The sequence below is a fragment of the Gadus chalcogrammus genome, chromosome 8, assembly GCF_026213295.1.
Source record: "Gadus chalcogrammus isolate NIFS_2021 chromosome 8, NIFS_Gcha_1.0, whole genome shotgun sequence".
Classification (NCBI taxonomy): Eukaryota; Metazoa; Chordata; class Actinopteri; order Gadiformes; family Gadidae; genus Gadus; species Gadus chalcogrammus.
Genome location: NC_079419.1, coordinates 17,344,573 through 17,366,677, shown reverse-complemented (window position 1 = coordinate 17,366,677; position 22,105 = coordinate 17,344,573). Strand labels below are relative to the sequence as shown.

Sequence of the window (22,105 nt, the reverse complement as noted above, 5' to 3'; positions counted from 1 at the left end):
CCTACAATGTGAAAATGTTAATAGATTTAGCATGCATGCATGTAATACCAATCTTGGTTATAGATAAATAGACACAACTGAAATGCAGGCTACTGGGTTTGATTCCCACTATACGCAGTCTACCTGTAGGCATCATTGAGCAAGACTTTCAGGTTATTCATATTTCATCTGAATTAACTGCAAGGTGCCTCAGATAAAAACCTCTGCTAAACCCCTCAATTCTTCAGGTATGCTACCAGTGATCTCAAAGCCACGGTTTTCTTTCTCGGATTGGAATTCGAGCATTTAAGAATATTTAAATGTGCCATTTTCTGTGGGGCGATTTGTTTTTCGAGTTTGACAGCCGGGGTAATAAGGTAACTTATCTTTGAAATACGACCTTCGCCATCAGCCGGGCTACACTGTTTAAATATAACTCGGAACACAAGCCCCTCTGCCGCTGGATAACACAGTATTATGTCGAACCGAAATTGAATTAAATAAAATTGTTGCTGTTGGTCTGATACCGATTTTTTATTTATAGTTAAGCAATTGTCTAATTTTACAGAAAGTTTACCTCTTAATTTCAAGTATGTTTTCAGGACATCTTTTTGCTTATTTTTCAAAATAGTGTAATGACCTTTCCAACGTTTCACCGACATGCTTATTGGCCACTAAATTATTTGCCAGAGAATAAAATAAGGTCTAGGAAACTTCCTAGTCAATCTTCTCAATATGACCAACATTTCTCCCATATACGAAACATTCCAGGAGTAGGATGAGCTGATTTGACGCATTAACGTGAGGCTCGGGAGGCTGTCAGTGTGAGTTTAGGGGAGGTAAACAAGATGGCGACAACTTGAATAGCAAGAGTAACATGAAGAGACAAAAAATACCTTAGTCGTATCTCATTGTGCAATGAGAGAACCTGCCACATCAAATACGTAAACAAGCCAAATGCGTAAGAAACAATTGGCAAACGGGACGAGATTTCTATGGATTAAGGTGAGATGTTTTTCTATGACTCTGGTTAGCATGTCAACTAGCCACCTAGCTTGCTAGCAACTCGCATTGAAATTCGAGCAGCTTGCAGCTGCTCAATGCGTTAGGTTGACTTGTGCAGCTTGGTTAGGCTGGCTAAATCCAATTGATCTATAACGCCAGAGTCTGATATTGCTCTCCGGTAACCCGAATGACAGCTTTGACGTCTTTCCAAACTCCCGACCGGTGGTCTGCTGCACCGCCTGCCTCCGACGCCGAGTTAGCTGCTGAGCCGTCAGCCACCAAAGTTGCATTGCTAGCGTAACACCCCTCAAATTGTATGACGACGTTTCGTTATCGTTTTCATGATTTTTATATAGTCGTTTAAACTGCTATTGGGATAATTGTTTCGATTTAGTATGATGCGTTGCTATATATGTCTAAAGTTCATCTAAGAAAGGTAGCAATGTTGCCATTTCATTCAAGCAAACCGTAAGCTAACAAGCTAACCGCTTGGACCGGTATACACAAAATAGATTTCCCAACCGTGGAAGCAGCTTAGCCATACGAGGCCACCCAACCTTCTGCTTTTTGTTTACGAAGTATTTATCAATGCAAAGTGAAAGATGATCAGTTACATGAAAAGATCCAGAAATTGAAACGCCAACACTATCTGGCATTGCTATTTTGTAGCAACATATATCTATAAATGATGTGCTAAAATCTTGTCATTGTTTTTCTAGGCACCAGGAAGAAAGGGTAACCTGAGACTGGCCGCTTATACCACACGGTTGACTGGATTTGCTGCATCTGTTTGGTGATTAAACCTATGAGGCTCAACTCGATATTTTGACACCCGTGTTCCGGAGAGAGCGGGAGTGCATTGAAACACATCCCGAAATGTTGTGTTGTATGGCTTTGGAGCTGTACTTGCTGCCCATGCCGAACATGTTGTCGCGTTAGTTGCAAGTGGAGAGGACCGTGGACTCAAAAAGAGCAATTATCGAATGACATTGCGCCCTATTTTGCTCACTTATATTGTTTCTGTATGAATACCGTGAAATAACCACAGCAGTCAGAATTATTTTCTCCAAGAAACACTAATACTAAATTTGGTCTACAGTTTTGTAGCTGACCAACTCAGAACTCCCCCATGAGTTAATGTTACTCAATCGTTTACAAATAGGATTGAACCCTGCATCCTCCCTTAATACTCAGGCCTTGCCATTACACACGCTCTACCCAGTATTTAAAAAACGATCTTGCATGCTAGCCTTTGAAACAGAACATAGCCCACTCAGAGATGAAAGGTAACCAGGTGACTCAAGTTAATAACAATCTATATAGTCTGTAAAGGACGAACCAGAACCTGGAGGCAACTGTTAGGACTGGCCTGCATTATTTCCTGCGCGTTTCTAGTGGTGTTGTCCTTTACATACTTTGCAGCTCAATAGGAACAAAATACAACCTATTGGCCTATTCATCATGAGTGCTGGAGAGCTGCACCATCTGGACTACCACCTCAATGATCATGAACTGATGGGGATGGACACTTTCATCCACCGCATTGACTCCACAGAGGTGATCTACCAACCACGCAGGAAGAGGGCCAAGCTGATTGGGAAGTATTTGATGGGGGACTTGCTGGGGGAGGGGTCGTATGGGAAAGTAAAGGAGATGCTGGACTCAGAGACACTGTGTCGCAGGGCTGTCAAGATACTGAAGAAGAAGAAACTGCGGAGGATTCCGAACGGAGAAGCCAATGTGAAAAAGTAGGTAGTTCTGTGTTTCTCCATTTTCTGAACTCTTCCTCTCTTTTTTTCAGTGTTTTGTTAACTTGTTGCTACTGTGGGAAAGTATTGATTTACTAATGCAGGTCAGGTCACAACCCATCAAGATACTAAAGGGTACAGGATCTGGAACATGTTTTTGATTGATTCACATTGTCAGGCTAAAACCAAACACGGCCAAAAAGGGAAATCAGGGAAAATAAAAAAATAGCCCCATAAGCCACACCCAAGTATTTTTTTTTATCTCAATACTCCACCAAATACTATACCAAGTAGTACTTTTTTTTTGAGTTTGCAAATACCATTTAGTGTTTTGGCAGTATAAAGTGGTTGCTCTCCTGCCATGGACCAATTGTTCATTAGCTACAGCATACCCTGCCGTGTTCTTCACTATTGTATTGTAGATTTATCTTGCAATACAATTACGTGATAATAATCGAGCTGATGTGCATCTATCTAATTGACTCAACGGTGTCCCCAGTTTTTATTAGATTAACAATGTATTAATCACACATCGTTTGTTAAATATTCTTCAGGTTTTCGCTGCGGGCCTGTGCTAAATAAAGAAGAAGCTCTAGCAACTGTCAAATGAGTTCACGCCGAGAGAATAGAGATCTGTGATGTGTTTTTTAGGCTGCAGTTGCTCAACCACTAGAAACAACTCTCCCAGCACTACATGGGTCGTGGTGAAGTGTGTATTTCTTGGGTACCTTCCTTTCATTCAAATATGATAAATCAATTAGATGTACTTTGACTAAATACCATGGTTATCCATTACACATATTTGTACTTTTGTGGTTAAGCAGTTTATGTTTCTATTGACTATCTTGTCCTACATCTGAGACGGTTCGGAAGTCATCGGTTAGCCATCCGTGCCAAGGCCGGGATGGCTAACGGACCATCCCCAACATCTCGTACATTCGATGCCTCTGAATTTGACTTGCTCAGACTCTTATTACGATCTTCAACAACAGCGGGCGAGTTATGCGATAGCTACTCTGGAATGCAAGCGGCATATCCGGCAATAACAAGCTAGGCCAGAACTCTGAACTGGCAAATTGTCTGCAAGACCTTGCCTTTAGGTGCCTTTGGATCAGGGAGCAGTTGTTTCAGTATTGGTGCAGGAGTTGTTTCCATTTTGCTGAGTGGGGAAATCCTTCCAGCGGGGTACTTATAAACTGAAGGCAAACAGGGTCATTTGAACCAGGAGACTGCAGAAGGACTGCAGCAAGCGCAATGCTCTCTACAGTAAATGCTGACTCTCTGCCTTCTAGTTTCTTGTTTGTTCTTTAAAAGCAGTGTTTTTTTGTTGTTTTTTCAAGTTTCAGAGCATTGCTGTTTGTTTTCTTCATAGTAGTTGAAGATGGCTTCACCATTTCTTAGTTTGTGTGTGGGGGGGGGGGGGTGTTTATATCAGTGCAGAGAAACAAAGTGAAATTACTGAGACCGCCTGATAAGAGATAAAACCTTACAACAGCCATCGTGCGAGAGGCCAGTGAGTGCAGATACTTTCAGGCAGAATGGGGCCACTCTGGTGATCTTAAAATTGTCTGAGCTGTTTACTAGTGATCCAATGCAATTGGTTTCCTTTTAAGTCGCAGCTCTGCAGGTGACGTTAAGCTCTTCCTCCAGCATTTTGTTTAGTACATCTGACTGCCTTAAGTTCTTAGTTAAAGGTGCAGTGGGAAGGATTTAGTGGCACCTAGTGGTGAGGTGGCAGATTGTAACAAATATAATACCCCCCCCACCTTTCACATCCCCTTACCCCCTCCCATTTCTAACAACATAGGAGATGGTGGCCACTACTTTCCTGTATGGTGGAAGTTGGTACTTTCAAAATTAAGTGATCATCCAAATGTCAAGTGATGAGGTTCCTTTCATTATATTTTTATATTATATTGTATTTAGGCTGTACAACTATAGGTCATAGCTTAGCAGTGATTAGTGAAACAAAAAAAGGCCAAGGTACTTGCAATTGTCCAAAGTAATTTGGTCTCATGAAATGTATTGCAATGGGAGGTCTTGAGAAAAATGCAATCAGGATGTCTGCATTATTGCATTTTGTTTTTCATCAATAACTGTCACAACGAAAAAACGACTTCACAGCCCATTTTCATTTCAGCATTTCCTCTGAAGCTTTAATATTCAATAAATAGCTATAAAATAAATAATTTGTTTACTATTAGGTAATGTTTTAACATTTATAAAGATGAGAGTGAGAAAGTTTTGAACACACTTGACAATATTGATTTAGTATGCGCAAATTACAAATATCTGTGTGGATTTAAGAGTATTTTAAAAAGTGCTTCACAATGTATTATTTTGGCCAATATCTCCAATGATGGGAAATAATCTGGATGTTCTAGGATGACCTAGATGTTCATATTTTTTGTTAACTTGTGATCACGGTTTAAATTTGTCAATACCTCAAACTGCCTGAGGGGTTTTAAGCATATTATCTAACCTCGTAGTTTCCTGTGTTATTTTCATTCACAGGGAGATTCAGCTGCTAAGAAGGCTCCTGCACAAAAATGTGATTCAGTTGGTGGATGTGCTGTACAATGAAGAGAAACAGAAAATATATCCTTTTGTGTGCGAGTCTGTTCTGATTTTAATTACTGCATTGGGTTGTTTGTTTGAAGTATGACTATACAATCATCAATATATAAAATAACATTTGTGTGTGTATATATATTATAGGTATGCTGAATTTGTATCTGTCTTTGATTCGAAAATGAATATGAAATGAATACACACTACTTAGCCATTTTCCTTTTCCTTTGGGGTGGCTATTTTCTGCCTGCGTGCTTGTTTTCATTATGGATTACCCACATCATTAAAAGGTGTTAGCAATATCCCTTGACTCTGGACTTACGTATATGGTGATGGAGTATTGCGTATGTGGGATGCAGGAAATGCTGGATAGCGTCCCAGAGAAAAGGTTTCCAGTATTTCAAGCTCACGGGTAAGTGTCTTTCTTTGGGCCTCTATCTCCTTTTCTCTCTAATGGACTCCCTCCCCTGTCTGCTATTATGAGTGTAAACCTTTTTGTTGCCTCTACTCCAGGCCTAAGTTTAGATTCCTCACCGCCGGGCCCCTCAGAATAACTCTCCACATGCTTTCAGGGGACTTCTTGTTAGCCTGTTCACTAGTGGTAACCTATAAACTAATGTTTTCTGTGAAGAATGCAATTTGTGGTTCATTAATCATGTATAGGTATTTGTTTTGTGATACTACTGCTCATTTGAGTTCCCATCATACCAATGCCGTGTTCCAATATCCGTACTTACTAGCCTAAGTTTGAGTACGTAGGGCGTTCCGATTCAGATCGGGCGAAAATAAGTGTACTGAAAGGACCCAGATGGTGTACTCAAAATGGTCAAATCGCGAAGTGTGTGTGTGGCGATGTACACTTTTCGTACTCAACGGCAGCCCATCTTAGCTATGTAACGGTAGAGGGCGGAGCCAGGCTGAGCCATAGTCGGCGCATTTTCAATATAGCCTGCATTAATAGTCATTTTGTAGTTTTTATAGCTGCTAGGCGTAAAGAGTTCACCGTTCAAAGCGGGATGTTTATTGCGGGGGAGGAGCCGCGGCGGCAGTCGTGATCGTAATATCCGTTAGTGCACCACAGAGTATTCGATTTGGAACAACACTGACATCTGAAAATTATCGCACTTAGTGAGTACGGATAGTGTACTTTGTTTAACTGTACTCATGGAAGTAGGGATATCGGAACACTGCACATGTTTACCCTTTTTCTCTTTTCTATTTCTTTGCTTTTCCCTACTAGGTACTTTTGCCAACTCTTAGACGGCCTTGAATATTTGCACAGCCAGGGAATAGTTCACAAAGACATTAAACCAGGCAACCTATTACTGACCACAGACGGAGCGCTCAAGATCTCCGACCTGGGGGTAGCAGAGGTGGGTCACACTGAACACGGCGCTCGCATGAACAGGAACAACGTGGCCGCCTGCCCCTTTTGTTGCCTTCTCTGTTTTCATTGAGACATGGCATGAATTTTCCAATTGGGACTAAAACCCCTTACCCTAGCATGTTAATTCTGTGTCCTAGCAGTTATGTAGAGTAAGAGCTAGGATCATTTATGTTGATTTCAATTCCCCCCACTCCCTTGATCGCAATTCGGGGTCAAGACCTTTTCTCCAGGACTGCTGCTCTGCCAGTCGAATACTGATGTTGCTTGTCGGTTGCCTGCCCCAACCCGGTCTCATTACCGCTCTATCTCTACCCACTATCTCTCCCCGATGCAGGCGCTCCATTCATTTGCGGAGGATGATACGTGTCGCACCAGCCAGGGCTCCCCGGCCTTCCAGCCCCCAGAGATAGCTAATGGCCTGGACACGTTTTCAGGGTTCAAAGTAGACATCTGGTCCGCAGGAGTAACACTGTAAGTTGGTCAGACCTCCAGGGCCCTGGTCCTTGTTAAAGCTATGTGGTGGAAGGAACTGTCATGTTGTTTGGTTTCTCTCAACTCTGCCTCCTCAAAAGGAAGCAGAGACCAAATCTGAATTTTTGTCAGTCTATAGATGGGGCAGATTGATCCCCTTATCTTGATGTTCTGTGAGGAATGGTGCTCCCAATGTGCACCTAGCTTCAACCATTATACATCATTAACAAAGGTCATGGTGTGGGCAGGGACAAGATCTCATGTACTTCCTCCTTGACTCGAGCAGTGATTCTGATGATCTCTTCCCCTGACCCGTGCAGATACAACATTACGACAAGTCTGTATCCCTTCGAGGGGGACAACATCTATAAGCTATTTGAGAACATTGGGAAAGGAGACTACAGCGTTCCCGAGGAGTGCGGCCCTCTCCTGTCAGACCTGCTGAATGGTGAGTTTGTGGTCTGCGTCAGCTCGTCGCTCCGTCTCTGTCTCTTGACCCCTCTCTCTCCAACTCTCGTCCCGCCGAGTTGGCCCGGGATCTTCATTTCAAAAGGCTCTCTATTTTCAGCTTACAGTGCTGGCTTGTTTACGACCACATACCTAAGAAAATGGCTGCTGCAGAGCGATTCTCTCGGTGTGCTTGTCAGGTACTTTCAGTGCGAGGGCCCCTCTCTCATTGTTATGACAGGTGATATCCCGAAACTGCAGTACTTTTCATGCAGTCAGAGAAAAAACGGCTTTGCCTGTACACCACCAGTAGGTGGTACTGCAACCTTAACGGGCCCCTCTGACTCACTCCATCAGAGACCTCCCACTGACTGTAGAGCTCCCTCCATCTGCTGACGTAGTCTCTGTTGATCTGGGGCCAGCGATAGAATACTAAACACCTCACAGTGGAGGCAGGGCTGCTGCTGCTGCTCCTGCTCACAGGTGGAATGGTGCAGTGCCTTTCCACGCAAAGGGTGGGAAAAGAGAGCGAGGTCTGCCTGGGGCCGATACACGGTCGGCAGTGTGATGAAGCCATCCCAGACCTTTTACCAAGACCTTCGATCAGATATTTGTCTGGATTTTTAACGATAATTATAAATCATTACCCAGAACAGACATTTTTTAGATTTGTCATTTAACCCCTTGTCCTTCCATCTACATTTCAAATTGCCTAATCATCTTTCACTATTCAAACATGTTACATTAAGCCGTGGTACATAAAGCATATGTAAAATGTTGTAAATCCATATGAGCTGCCCCGCGCCCCCCAGTCATGTGTTTTGTGTGCGAGTGTTTGTGACGTCTGTGTGTGTGTGATGACGCAGCACCTGAGAGATTGTCGGCCCATAATTATGCGGTCTAAAATAAGCTTGGTGCTCACAAAAGGTGTCCTTCAGCGCTCTGATCACGGACTGTGAGTCCAACGCACCGTACCCACACTCTGCCTCGCGGGGCTCTCAGTCGGCCTCCCTGAACAGATCACCTCCCTCTCGCTGTAACACCCCTCTCAGCCCAGTCATGTGTCAATAGGGATGGGATCTGGGTGAAGCATGGATGAGAGCCAAGTTGCCGTGGCGCTGGTGGGTCTTAATCACACCTGCTGGATGTGTCTAGATTGCCAGTCATCGTAATAAGTGTTTAACGGACGAAGCTCACAGCATGCGTTTAGTCATTGAGTGTATTCATAGTCCCACTCATGTTGGACCTTTGCCATTTTCACGTACGCATGCTGACAGACCCTGATTCACAAGTGCACAGAGACACACGGAGTAAACAGGATTTGATTGAGGTCTGTCTTTGTTTTTCAGGAATGCTGGAGTATGAGCCTGTCAAGAGGTTTTCCATACAGCACATAAGGCAGCACAAGTGAGTCTTTTTTATTATAAATACACATTTGCTTTAGTGTTGCAACGGTCTGGAAGTTATCACCTCATGTTCTTCTGAGGTCACCCTGATCACGGGTAACACCGGTTCATTCAGGTCTAAGAGTATTTACATGCTTGTGCTGTATGTGGCCGTTGGGATCATACATACATACGTACATACATTTTACACTTTCAATAATCTTTAATTTGATAAGAATTACTTCAAAATCATAGTGTGTATCATTCCCTGTCTGAATCGCATTTGTATTAACTGGTTATTTCCTTTTTCATTTATAAAACGCTTCTACTTTTTAACTAAAATATCATGTGGGATGGCTGTGTGGACGTCAGTGGCTTTCAGATCCTCTCATCAGACCGACTCTGTTACAACAGTGCTTCAATGTAGCCTGAAGGTTTCTGAAGACAAACTGCTTCTATAGGATGACGGTAGCTTACAAATGAAGTGGTTAGAACGTTGTGCAAGGTTTCGAGGAAATTGCGCTATAGTATAAGCGCTATTCACCGAACCTCCTCAGAAAACAGAGGAGCTTATGTGGATGACTGATCACCAAAGATGGGAAAAAACGAGGGTGCAGCCCACACATCCATGGACCTGCACAACTGGCCCAAGCCACAGAACCCATAGAGCAAAGAAATATAACCTTACTGTGCTCTAAAACAATAAATTCTAGCATCAAGATTGTCTCCCTGACTTCTGCCACTACTTTTAATGGCAACACTTTTTTAATTGACAAATTCTATAATATTATATTATCCTTATTAGTCTTACACCGGTAACCGAGACAACTATAATTTGAATGCTTCCGTAACCGTCGCATTTTGCCCGCTCATTTTCTGGCAGACATTTTCTGAAGATTTAATCTTTACCCCGGCCAGTGTAGCAAGGCGTTGAAATACAGGTTATGGAAACAAGGGAGAGAACAGGAACTATAAAAATTCCAGGACAAAATAGGCTGTGAGACTTTACAACTAATTGGACTCAAATTCAGCAGAAGATGAGACAACTCAACAAACCTTTGCATGGTTGACTGAATCTTGTTAATTAGTTGTCAAGATTGGGACCAGGATCGTACTGAGTAGTATATGATTTTAAGTCCTAGTTGTTGAGATAACTCTTCTTTTCTGATTCTTCGCTTAAAGGCATTATTTGTTTTGCTGCAATGCAGAGGACTATCAAAGAATTTAGTAAAATCACCACACCTCAAGAAAACCATAGCCTCAGAGAGCAGACAAATGGAACGAGTTTCTCAGCACCGATATCCCCGATGAAATGGCTTCCTGCACATACTAATCTTCTGTCTAGCTATCTCCAGATAATGCCTGCCTTTTGGTGCTGTAGACCTCTGTGCCAAAAAGCGCATTAAAACTTGTCAAAGAGCCCGCCTTTTTCTTTGCTCCGTAATAAGAATCCTTTCTTGTGGCAGATCCTATTCTCGTCTCCTTTGGGAAGCTCCCATCGTTGTGATGTGCGACACATAACCCCACCTAGTAGGCCCCAGCACTATAACTGGGCTACGTTTACACTAGCATAAAGCTGGTGAGACCGGCCTCAGTACCTGACCGATGTCTGTGTGCAAACCCCTCTCCCCTTCCAGCTGGGTGCGGAAGAAACACCCCCCGTCCGAGCCCCCCGTGCCCTTCCCGGCCAACGCGGAGAGCCGGGACCCGTGGCGCAGCATGACGGTGGTGCCCTACCTGGAGGACCTGCACGGCTACACGCAGGAGGACGACGACGAGCTGTACGACGCCGACGACGAGTTCATCTACACTCAGGACTTCACCGTGCCAGGTAGGGCCCTGGGGCCCTCCGCCCCGCCCCGCCATCCTCTGATACCGATGCAACTCCACCCTGAGAGTCAACAACAATAAATCGACAAACTGCGATGATTTGGATGTTTATTTGAAGCAAACCCGAAATCGTACATTTTTCTTGCGTGATCTTCAACATGGTATTCCATGCCATTTTACCACTGTTACTGAAATGAGACTGAGGAAAGGTATTTATAGTACCTTTGATGTCCAACCAAGGGACGCCTGGCCGAGGTATGTGTTGAGTCCTTTCAGGGATGTTGTCGTACATCATCTAGTAGAGACCTAATTGATGGATATATTCCATTAGTATATGCTACACGTGAACCTCCTTAGATACCACCTCCTCAGGCTCTGTGAATAGTGGGGAATAGCTTAGTGGCTATTCCTCACTATTCACGTCGCTTTTTGCAAAATGTTTTTACTATTTGTTAAATATAGTTTTTTATATTGAAGTTCAATAAATGTTCCTTTTTTTAAATTGAGACTTGTAACATTTGTTATCAGTGTAATTTTTATGATTGAGGGAGAAAAAGCAGTATCGGCTCTAAATATCGGCTCTAAATATCGTGTGGTTTGGTGTGTAAAAGGTCTCGATAGTTTCCCCAATTGTCCATTAATGGAAAGTCACCTTCTGTGTTATGTACAGTCTTTGTTAAGTCATGTTAAGCTGTATTATATACAGTGAAATGGCATGACATAACGTGACTAAACGTAGCATGAATATAACTTTAGTTCATCAGCTCTGTCTGTGATCAGGACTTCAGCTTGAGTCCCGTCAGATCTTCACTGATGGTGATGAAGACAACAACTCCCATGATCCAATGCTACTCTTGACGTCATCAAACTAGGTCTTTTATTGTTGTTTTGATTGAGCGACCCCTAGCGGCAAAAACAACATTATTAAAATGTAATTAATGTTTATTAGAAACACGTGTAAAGCGAAGTATTGCATGTATGGTTACAAATCCCGTAGCTCCCAAATCATGGCATGCGTGACGTCCTGTCCAATCTAATCTCTCAGTCTGACCTGACTGTTGTATAATTTCGGATCTCCTTCAGCCCCGACCTGACAATCGGAGGAGTGGGCACGCTCTTTCCTGTTGGCACGGAAGTATGTTGAAGTTCACTGGGTTCAGTGAAAAGAAAAATCTGAAATCCCGTTCTGACGTCTGAGTCAGGCTTCAAAACAACACCGAACCGAATACAAATTCCTGGAAGAAAGGTTTTGCAACGCTGCTTAAACATTTTTGGAATTATGATCCTTAGTACTGTCTGTTGCTTGGCAACAGTGAACAATAATAACTAGTGCAGTCTCTGGAGCGATCTGGAAGAATGCCCTACATAAAAGCCCCCTGCATTTCCACTGAAGCCGTAGAATCTGAATGACACTTGGTGGTAAAAATAAACCCAGTGGCTCGGCTCCCTGTGTGGGAGTATCATTGGTTCCTCCAGGTCCTGTTCAACGCCAGGCCCTGACTGATGTTATGCACTCTCTCCCAGCGTATGTTGACTGCGCACAATATCCTCTGACGCGCTGTTTACTCTTCAATCGTAACACGGAAGACACAGTGTGGTCTTCCGTGCTGGTCAACATCCGAGGCCTGTTGAGGTGTACCTCTGGGCACTAAGAAAGCCCAATGATCATAGGGCCCAAATTCATACAGGATAAGAACAAAGGTCCCCACCTAAGAGTTGGACTTTTGAATGAGGATCGGCCTTGAAATGTTGATTCATAATCGATTCAGCTAGAACTCACCGCAGTGATGTTTTGCATCAATGCGGTGAGTTTACGTGAGCACTTCAGTGAGTCACCTTAGTGAGTCACTGAATACCTGTTTGTTTAAGAGTTATTTTTGTGGCATTGTGTTTTTGTCCTCGTTTCTTGTGTATTCCATTAGTTTCTGCTCAGATCTGCCAGGACCGATTCCTTGGTCCTCTTCTGGGCACTAACCCACCTCCCTCCCTCCCTCCCTCCCTCCCTCCAGGACAAGTAGCCGAGGAGGACGAGGACCTGAGCCCCGCCCACTACGGCCGGGCCGTGGCCAAGCCGGTGTGCGTGAACGGGACGGACGGCGGGGGAGCCCTCAACAGCAAGCCCAAAGTGGAGCGGCGCTCCTCCTCCTCGTCCAACCCGTCGCGCAAGGGGCTGTCCACGGCCAGCAAGATCCGCAAGCTCTCCACCTGCAAACAGCAATGACCTCACCCCCCGCCCTGCAGCCCACCTGGTGGGTGTGTGTGTTATTTATAGGAGACGTATTTTACCACCAGGTGTGAGTGTGATTAGCCGTCACAAGCCGTTTTGAAAATCTGCCTCATCACAGATGGGCGTGTCCACCTAGATGTATGACGGATGGATGAGTAACGTTTGCTACAGTCCATTGAGTAGGCTGGTAGACTGATTCTATCCAGCACAGATCTAGGTGGACACGCCCACTTGTGATTTTCAAAACGGCTTGCAACGGCTAATCACACTCGCACGTTGTGGTGTTATATCTCACCTTAAACATCGGCTTGCACGCATATAATTGTTTCCTTTCATTCTTGAAAGGACTCATTTGCAATGCCGGGATAGACATGAACAGCCAGAGGAAAAGCGAGAGCAATGGTCGAAGGGGCGCATGTGTGAATAGGAGAAAACGGAGAGGGTCTTTTGGGCGGGAAAGTGAGCGGACGAGGTGAACCACCAGCCAAGCGTGTGGGTAGCACGAGGCAGCAGGCCGGGCATACGTCAGGAGGGTTGAAGAGTGGCTCAGAGATGAGCGAGGAAGGGAGGGAAGGTCGAGCGGAGATGGATGCAGAGGGAGAATGAGGAGGCGTGTCTGTGACGTTGATGTCAGCAGAGCTCTGACTCACCCTGCCTGGGCCTTGAGGGGGGCCGGAGTGAACACGACGGACGTACGAGATGCGCTGTAGTGCGTGCATGCATACAACACAACCCGAGCGTGCACTGTGGTGGGCTCAATGTTTTAGCTTTACTTTATGACATTACGCATGTACACATAAACATGCCCCGTCCCACCCCTCAATGTGTGTGATGAGCCCTGGGTGTGGTGCAGACTGGAAGGCTGCTCTGTATTCATTTGTTCCAGAGATGACTCACCCATAGCAAGACAGGAGTGGGCTGTGGTGTGCTCTTGATCCCTTGTCGGCCCCTGTTATCTCTCCAACCCCTCACTTTTCTTCTCCTCTTTTGCTCTCGCTTCCATTGCTCTCAGGCTGTTTCATCCACATGAATCCCCATTGTCTGGTCGGCATGAATTCCCTATGCTTAAATAGACCCTGTTCACTCTTTATTGCAGCCTAATGTTATCTTCTTTAAAAAAATAAATTCCTGATTCCAGCTAGATGTATTTAGACCAACCATATTACGCTAGACACTCACTGTGCCTCCTCTCTCTCTCTCTCTCTCTCTGCTCCACTCAGGTCACGCTCTCCCTCCCCCTCTCCTCCCTCTGGTGTCTGGAGCCCCTGTGGGTGTAACGGGGGAGAACCTGCTGATGGTCTAGCCCCGTATTCCCTGAACCGCTGGCCTGAATCCCACGCCACTGACCGGGCTGGGCTGGGGTCGATGGGCGAGGAGGAGAAGAGGACCAAGTGTCAAGTGATGTTATTTTTTCTTCTTTGCCTGTCTCTAAAGACTTGAGCCGCTAGGTGTGAAAAGGGTTGGATATATAAATATATATATATGCCATTGGGCGGACGCTTTTGTCCTAAGCGTCTTACGATGCCATGAGTGCATTCGTTTATTAGCATGGGGGGGCCCCAGTGGGAGAGGATTATTTTGAGAATTGTTGCATTTCCTTTTCTTTTAGTTTTGGTTGTTTTTGGCCTCCACCCCCTTGAATGATGCTCCCCTCTCCATCTCTCCCTCCATCCACTCTCCACTGGGATGGCATTGGACAATATGAACATGGCTACGACTCCCCCTGCTTCTTCAGTAGTTCCCCTCTGTCTTTAAGACTACCTTTTGGATTTGTTGTCTGTTCCGTGGGGGAGAAAAACTGCTGTTGTAACTGCCGTTTTTTTTAACTGCAGTGGGGGGGGGGGGAAGAGAGAATTGTTATTGATAATAAAAAAAATCTGAATTCTATATTTCAATGTATGAGGATGATGGAAGGTGCATGCTGTGGGAAGCTGAGGTGAAGAGTTCTGCTGATGGACTTGCAGACCTCCACGTCCACCACAGACTTATCGGGGCTCTAGTTTCTGATTTCCGTTTTTTGTTTTCTTATTTGAATAAATATTTTTTAATTATTATTTATATAAAATATGTTCAGACCGGACTGTTTTGTGGCTGATCTTTTTTCGATTCTATATATTTTTGGGCCATGGCATTTCTTCGCGGTTCACTCTAGTCTCTCCTGCCCCCCTGTTTGTCCTAAAGTAACACCGGGGTTAGTTCCTACAGGAATGCGATCGATATTTCCCTCAGGGGGTGCACTTTGTAGAGGGACAAGGTCCAAAAGACATCCAGATACTTACTAGCCGACATGTATTGCAAGAGTGTTTCCTGACCTTATTGGGGCATATCCTGACGTTTCAGTGCAGATGTAGGCCAACTGAACTTGAAAACATCCAATCGTTTGTTTTGAAGAGCTGCAAATGAAAGTGTGCCGATTCTATCCCCATAAGTCCACCTCCCCCCCTTCCCCTTATACAACCACATCTTCAGCCCTATCACTCGGAGTAGATCAGAGAGCAGGTGAGTCACAGCACCAGAGAGGGGGAGGGAGAGTACCCACGTCAGCACACTGTCGGAGATTTTCTATTCAACAGGGCTAACGACGAACAATGCAAATGATTGAGAGGAATCTCAGATGCCTGGCATTGCATGCAGGTGGGAATGTTTAAACGGTATGACTATTTAAGTGGTTTTGGAGGTATTAAAAAGAATAAATGTCTTTACAAAAAAATAACATGCAGCTTTACCAGAAGCTGTCGAACCATTTTTGTCAGTTTCAACATTAAACATCCAGCAACACAACAGGTATTTTTTTAATTTATAAATTCTAAATGAATATGCACTTAGTGTACATTCAGATTCCTTTTCTGCCCTACATTTAATCATTTCTGTAGGATATGCACTAGGCTAGTTCTTACTGCAGACTTAATTCCCAATGTTTCAAGCAGAACGTGTAGTACTTGATTAATCATTCACAGATGACTGAACGCACTCTTATGTAACCTTTATACAAAGAACTCTTTTATAATGAAACGCTAATGCCATTGAATGTCGTAACGCTACACATGAAACGTTATGACATGTTGACGTCCATGGAAATGTTTTGCCTTTGGGGAAGTATCTCAAGCTCTATAAAAATTGGCAAATACAACAGTGTTACATAATATTTCAACTAACAATTTAAGCCTAAATAGTACTATTTCAATTCAATCTGAATCTGAAAACGGAGGTCTGACTTCAGGCATGTATTTGATTCTATGGAGGTGAATATCTCTTGTATCCCCTGTCACTTTGTCCAAAGACACTGCAGTATTGCAACCTTATTTAAAATAAATAGGACATTGTAGCCTACTGATGTACATCTTTTAATTTAGTGATGAATGCCGCTTTTCTGTATTGTAATTACATATTTTGTTGACACAATGTGGCAATAAAATAAATGACGCAGTGAATTGGCAAAAAGTAAGCATAGATCGTTTTTTAGATATTAATATAATGTTACTTTGACTGTAGTCGACTGCTGACAACTTACATACATCATCTCATCATCTTAAGTTACCCTTATGAGTCAGACACTTGTGAGGACAGAATTTGATGAAGCAACATGGAGAGATGAACATATTCTCATGAGGAAAGTGCTTTATAAATCTCAAACTATTTTTCACTTCCACATTGGTTACAAGCAGCATGCTTACAATGTTGAAAAAATATGACCTATTTCACTTATTCTGCAAATGAGATTAAATTGCCATGAGCATATATTTATTTTTAAATATATAGATGAATGCATGAATATGACGATAGAATAAAGTTGATATAAAAATGGGTAATTTACATGTCACTGAACATGGGTTCACAGTGGATACAACTGGAAATTCTAGAAGAGACATACGACTGGTCAACAGTTAGGTGTCCGTCCTAGGGGACTGTACTGTATAGTAGTGCATCCACATCTGGGTCAATTTAACATGTTGGGGAATGAATATGTCACAAGGAATTGACCTGCAAGGTAAGACGCATCTTTAAAGTGCAATCACAGAAATGGATATGAAAATGAACAGATAATTATAGCGGAGGAGGGGGGCTGCCAATCTATACAGGACTCCTATCAGGGGAGGAGACATGGGACACTGCTACCGCGCATTGGCGCTCTCCCAGGCCCAGTTCACCAGGCTTTGCATTCCTCAACCCAGAGTAGAGCATCTCCTCCAAGGAAACTGCCATCTTGTCTGTCAGGCTACTCTGGCCGCAGAGGATGGGCATGAGGGGTGCTGGGTCCACAAAACTGACATCTGTGATCAGATTGCCGGATCCGCGCTTCTCTGGGGAAGGGAAATGGGATTTGATCGCCTGGCTGCTGTTGTTGTTTTGGTTGCCGACTCTTGGATCCATGTGACTGGGCTGCGTATGCAAAGTGTCCGGCAAGCGGCTCGAGGTGCGTTCATTGGCCTCCGTTTCACCCTCCATGTCGATGACCTCACTATCGGTGACCCTGTGTATTGGCTCTGTGGAATGTACACCAGTGTTTGAGCCCTCAATGTCCTCAGATGCTGCTTTGGACACGCCTCCTACATCTTCTTGTGAATCCCTTCTTTTGTGTAAGTTGTTATCCTCCTCGATGCCCGCTTGGTTCGCTTCCTCACACGCTGCCACCTCGGTAGCTTCCTCGTCGGCGGCGCTGGCGATTCGGGACAGGGTGCTGTGGTATCTTGTATCCAGAGGGTACCCGGCGCTGTCCCCTCTCCGTAGGGGAGTGAACCTCTGTCTCTCCAGGGACGGGGAGTACCTCCCCCCGGTGCCGGACCCAGGGTCGCTGTATTGCTTGTGCCTCTGCCACTGCTTCCGGAGATGGACCCTGGACCGATGCCTGGCCCGTGGCGGTGAGCCTTGCTGGTCGAAGCGCGGATCATGGCGGAGGAACTCGTTGAAGAGGGCGTCGGTCTTTTCGTCGATGCTGTAGTCACGGCGGCGAAGGCGTGGCCGGTGGGTCGGAGACGGCGGTGGAATGATAGAGTAGTGTGGTTTCACAAGCGGAGAAGTGGGCTTGGACTGCAGGTGAAGTGATTCCAGAGGATTCGGGATATAAGTCACCTTCCCGGGCTGAGAGGGTTGCTTGATGGTGAGAGATTGGCTGCCGGCTTTAGCTGCCGCTCTTAGCCTCTTGTCTGCGTCTGTGTAACCAGTCATTTCATCCTCCTGCTCCTCCTGGAACGCCTTGGCTTCGAAGCTCTCACACACCGAGCCCTTCCTCCCAGAGTTGGTGAAGAACAATCTCCTCTCTGATGCCGTCTTGCCCCGAGAGCCTCCAGGCATCCCAAACAGCCGCAGATCTTCGGGGCCCCGCGATGGGGCCTCTATAGAGGCATATCCACTGTCCATCTGAAGGAGCTTACGGTTCCCGCCCTCCACATCCCCTGCTGTCCCAGCCGCAGCCTCCCCCTCCCCTACGGCCGCACTTCCAAACCCCTCTCCTTCCCCATCCACTTCCGGCTCATCGCCCAGGTCCTGGGACAGGCCGTAGCGAGCTCCCGCAGCTCCAAGGGAGGAGAGGCTGTCTGCATCACTGCGTATGGACTCCCGATCCGTGCTGCTCTGGTCCGAGGAGGCATACTGCTCAAGGGAAGCCCGCAAGCTCCAGATGTCTCGGTACAGGGAGTGGGGCATCTCAGTGTTTTCCTGGTTAAGCAGAAAGGAAAGAGAGGAACCCGAGTCTGTCCTTCTCCGAGCCTCGGCTCCAAGAACCTCCTCGTCCCCTTCCTCTGCCTCTAGCGTCTGCTCTCTCTTCACATGTGAGATCACATCACATGAACTGACCCCTGGGAAAGTGTTGCTCTGAGATGCAGTCTTGATATTTCCCTGGATGCCTAACTCCTCATGTTCAACAAACAGGTTGTCTTCTTCATCCTCTTCTGCGTCAGTGTCTCGAGTTGCTAGTTGTGCTCTTGCTTCTCTGTCCCTTGTGGCTACAGCAAACATGGAATTCGCCTCTGTCTCGGCGTCCACCACTAAACCCTCCTCTGCCCCATCGCCTGTGTCCTGCTCCGGCCTCTTGGCGTATTGGTAGTTTGGAAAGGGGAAGTCTATTGTGCCCCCTGTGATGTTGACACCTACCTCCACCCCCGCCCTGGCCTCCACCTCAAGCCTGCACAGAGGAAGAAAGAGACAACATCGTTACTATTAAACTATTGCACATGGGGTACTTCAGACGGCTGAAGTCAGTCCAACGCAAGGTAGCTTACAGGGCAACTTGGCTTGTGTGAGTGCTCCCTAGAGGCGTTACCTGTCGAGGAAAGCTGAAGTAGAGGAGGGGGTTGAGGCCTGTGTGAGAGACTCAGCAGAGAGAGACTGCAGACCACCACTTTGGAGGTGAGGTGGAGGGTGGGGTGCAGTGACGTCACCACCCAGGGAGGACGAGTCATCATCCGTGTGATCAGTAGTCTCGCTGGCCGCTCGCTGTCTTTGGAAGGGCCTCCGCTTAGGGGATCCTAACACAGGAAGTCATGTTAAGACATAACTTTAACCAGCCTCATTGTAATGGCTTAATTTTATTGAACCATTATTTGGGCCTTTAGTCAATACAAGACAGTGTCTAAAAACTGAGGAACGGATTGTTTTGAAGATCTTGTACCTAGTTACTGAAAAAGGACCCTCCTAACCTTTGGCCTCCAGACTTGCTGCTCGATGGCTGCTGTCAAATTTCCATTTCCTGAAGTAAGGCCCCGCCCCTTCCAGACTGGCGTGCCGCCGCAGCTTTGAAAAGAACTGCAGAACGGAGGCCTGGGCTGGAGACACCTCCCACTGCTCTACAGGTCCCCTCTTATTATCCTCCTCTCTCCCGTCCCCGAGGGCTTCAAGCTGTCAGGAAAACACGTAATTAGACAAAGGAGGTGAAAGGTGAATGAGAGAGACGAGTAGGTGGAGGATGAATGCAGGAGTGGTGTCTGTCAATTGATCTGCTGAAAGCCAGGGACTAAACTCTCAGGACGCAACAGAGGAGACTTACTGTGAGCGAGTGTGTGTGCTGGAGTTTGGCGGCTTGTGCGATCTGTCGGTTGCCCTGCTCCAGGATGACCGAGTGATGGGGGTCTCCAGGCAGGCCCCCACTGAGAGACTGGCCCACCCAGCCGAGGGCCTCCCCTCTCTCAGGAGGCTAGAGAGACGGGGGGGGCAGGGGGGTTAGGACATTAATTCACAAAATGTTGTTACTTGGTGTGTTTGGCTCACACAGCAAAACGGTTTGGATTAGTCAGATTGTTGGGGGAGAGGGAATATTAGATGGAAGAAACCCATGGTGGAATGTTAAGCTCCACCATGCTACCACCCCCGTTCACTTTGGAGGGTGCAACAGGGACCTGCTCACCTGGTAGATGGTGAGGGGCAGTCTGGCCCCCGGCAACTCGTTGATGTTGACGACGCTGCTCTCCGTGGACTCACACTCGGTGATGGTGTGGATCTTCATGGAGGGGGCGTGGGTGGGGGCCAGGTGGAGGTGGGTGAGCCGCGCCTTCTTTAGGTGGTGGAAGTCCCCCTCGGTCAGCGTGTACCTAGCCGTCATTGGGCACCGTTTAAACACGGGGTTCATCGTAGGATGACCTCTACCTGGTCGAGTTTAAGAACATAGCTATATGTGCTGTATCATACTAACAAACAGGAATGATTTATTGCTACAAAGGGCCTATTTCATTCACTGGCTTTTTTTTCCTTCGGGTCAAAAGTCATGGAAGTGGGTTGATGAAGAGGGAATGATGTTTAGCAGAGGGCCTCGTTGGGACTTGAACCTGGGTGGCCGGCCACATAGGCATGTTCCCCACACGGTTACTAGAACCCCTTAACAGGTTGAGCGACCTACTGGGGCAGGCCGTTGGAAGGGGGGTAACGGCAGCACAAGAGATCCACCGCTGAGTCCCTACCTCCGGCCCTTGTCCTCCGTCTTCTTCTCTTGCTCGTAGAGTGCAGACTCGTTGAAGGACACCCGGCGGCCAGTGGACCCGGTGGAGACGAAGCGCTCCGTCTCTCCCTCCTGACAGCTCGGCATCGAGAAGGCATCCGACTCGTCCAGACGGATGGTGATCTCTGCGTTACGGAGACGTTGGAGAGGAGAGACATGATGTGAATGTGACCGGAGCAGCCATGATGGACAAGAGGATTCTGTGAGGAAAAACTTGAACAAACAACTATTTTGTTGTTTTTGTAAGTTTGTTCCTTACCTTGAGTCGGCTGGGAGTCTTCAACATAGGTGGTGTTGGTTTTCTCCGGGTCTTCACTGGCTCTACGCAGAGGGAGAGAGAGTGAGAGAGAGAGTGTTTGTTTATGATTAAACTGTCAACTTGAGACTGGAGGGTGTTTTAAAGCTCTCCCGGTTGGTGTCCACTCCTCACAGATATGTGGTTTCACACCACATGGCATGGATTTCCATATTCATCAAACTGCCGTCATTACCCTAATCTTGGTGACTGAACGCTGTGTTTGGGGGGGGGGGGGGGGGGGGTGATGAGTCCACCTACCTGGAGTAGCGCCGTCCCCCCAGGCAGCAGATGTGGCAGAAGAGGACCAGCAGTGAGAGCAGAGCCAGCGTCCCGCCGACGAACACACCCAGCACCAACAGGAGCACATAGTTCTCCACCCCGTCTGCCGACACCGGCACTTCCTGGTTGGGAGCAGCACCATCAGGCCTGGGTCAGAGCACTGGTGCCGCCAACCACGCACTGGCATTACTATGACGTTGGTCTTACTGCTGTTCAGCTGCTAAGGTAAATACTTCCCATTGTTGTGCTAACTACAATCAAAAACCCCCCCACGTCCCCCATCGAGTCTCAGCAGCCACATTTAATTCCCAATAATAAAGTGCTCAAACATTCATTTGAAAACCCTTGTATGCAAATTTTGGGACATGCATTTTATTGATGGATGACTCAATGTTAACTCACAATGTAGGGGTTAGGTTTCATCTTTTAATGGTGCACTCCCACTGCCAGCCCAGGCAGGTGCCGGCCTATCTTTTTAATGTGGTGACAAACATTGTAATCCAGTCTGAAAGTTATGGCATCTGCACTGTATCAGTACTGCCTGGGAACTC

At 46.2% G+C, this 22,105-nt stretch overlaps 2 protein-coding genes across 2 annotated transcripts in view; one reads left to right on the top strand and one right to left on the bottom strand.

Moving 5' to 3' along the window:
• The first annotated feature begins 742 nt into the window (after positions 1 to 742).
• On the top strand, positions 743 to 21,482 carry stk11 (serine/threonine kinase 11). The gene is made up of 12 exons (XM_056596667.1): positions 743 to 984; positions 1,704 to 1,777; positions 2,407 to 2,732; positions 5,247 to 5,330; positions 5,626 to 5,715; positions 6,544 to 6,676; positions 7,025 to 7,161; positions 7,482 to 7,609; positions 8,958 to 9,015; positions 10,631 to 10,824; positions 12,833 to 13,072; positions 14,271 to 21,482. The coding sequence occupies exons 3-11, from the start codon at positions 2,446 to 2,448 to the stop codon at positions 13,042 to 13,044; spliced, it is 1,323 nt and encodes a 440-aa protein (XP_056452642.1). The 5' UTR covers positions 743 to 984; positions 1,704 to 1,777; positions 2,407 to 2,445; the 3' UTR covers positions 13,045 to 13,072; positions 14,271 to 21,482.
• LOC130387509 (voltage-dependent calcium channel beta subunit-associated regulatory protein) overlaps positions 16,387 to 22,105 on the bottom strand; it is a 7,809-nt gene continuing 2,090 nt past the window's right edge. The window contains exons 2-9 of the mRNA XM_056596624.1: positions 21,534 to 21,676; positions 21,237 to 21,298; positions 20,940 to 21,102; positions 20,390 to 20,573; positions 20,033 to 20,179; positions 19,686 to 19,884; positions 19,310 to 19,514; positions 16,387 to 19,171 (exon numbers count right to left, since the gene is read on the bottom strand). Of these exons, the coding sequence (XP_056452599.1) occupies positions 17,122 to 19,171; positions 19,310 to 19,514; positions 19,686 to 19,884; positions 20,033 to 20,179; positions 20,390 to 20,573; positions 20,940 to 21,102; positions 21,237 to 21,298; positions 21,534 to 21,676 (3,153 nt within the window). The 3' untranslated portion in view covers positions 16,387 to 17,121. The remainder of the gene's footprint in view (positions 19,172 to 19,309; positions 19,515 to 19,685; positions 19,885 to 20,032; positions 20,180 to 20,389; positions 20,574 to 20,939; positions 21,103 to 21,236; positions 21,299 to 21,533; positions 21,677 to 22,105) is intronic.

Coding starts and splice junctions, on each gene's coding strand:
- stk11 (XM_056596667.1), top strand. CDS start 2,446: ATGAGTGCTGGAGAGCTGCACCATCTGGACTACCACCTCAATGATCAT. Junction 2,733..5,246: donor GGAGAAGCCAATGTGAAAAA/GTAGGTAGTTCT, acceptor TTTCATTCACAG/GGAGATTCAGCTGCTAAGAA. Junction 10,825..12,832: donor TCAGGACTTCACCGTGCCAG/GTAGGGCCCTGG, acceptor CCCTCCCTCCAG/GACAAGTAGCCGAGGAGGAC.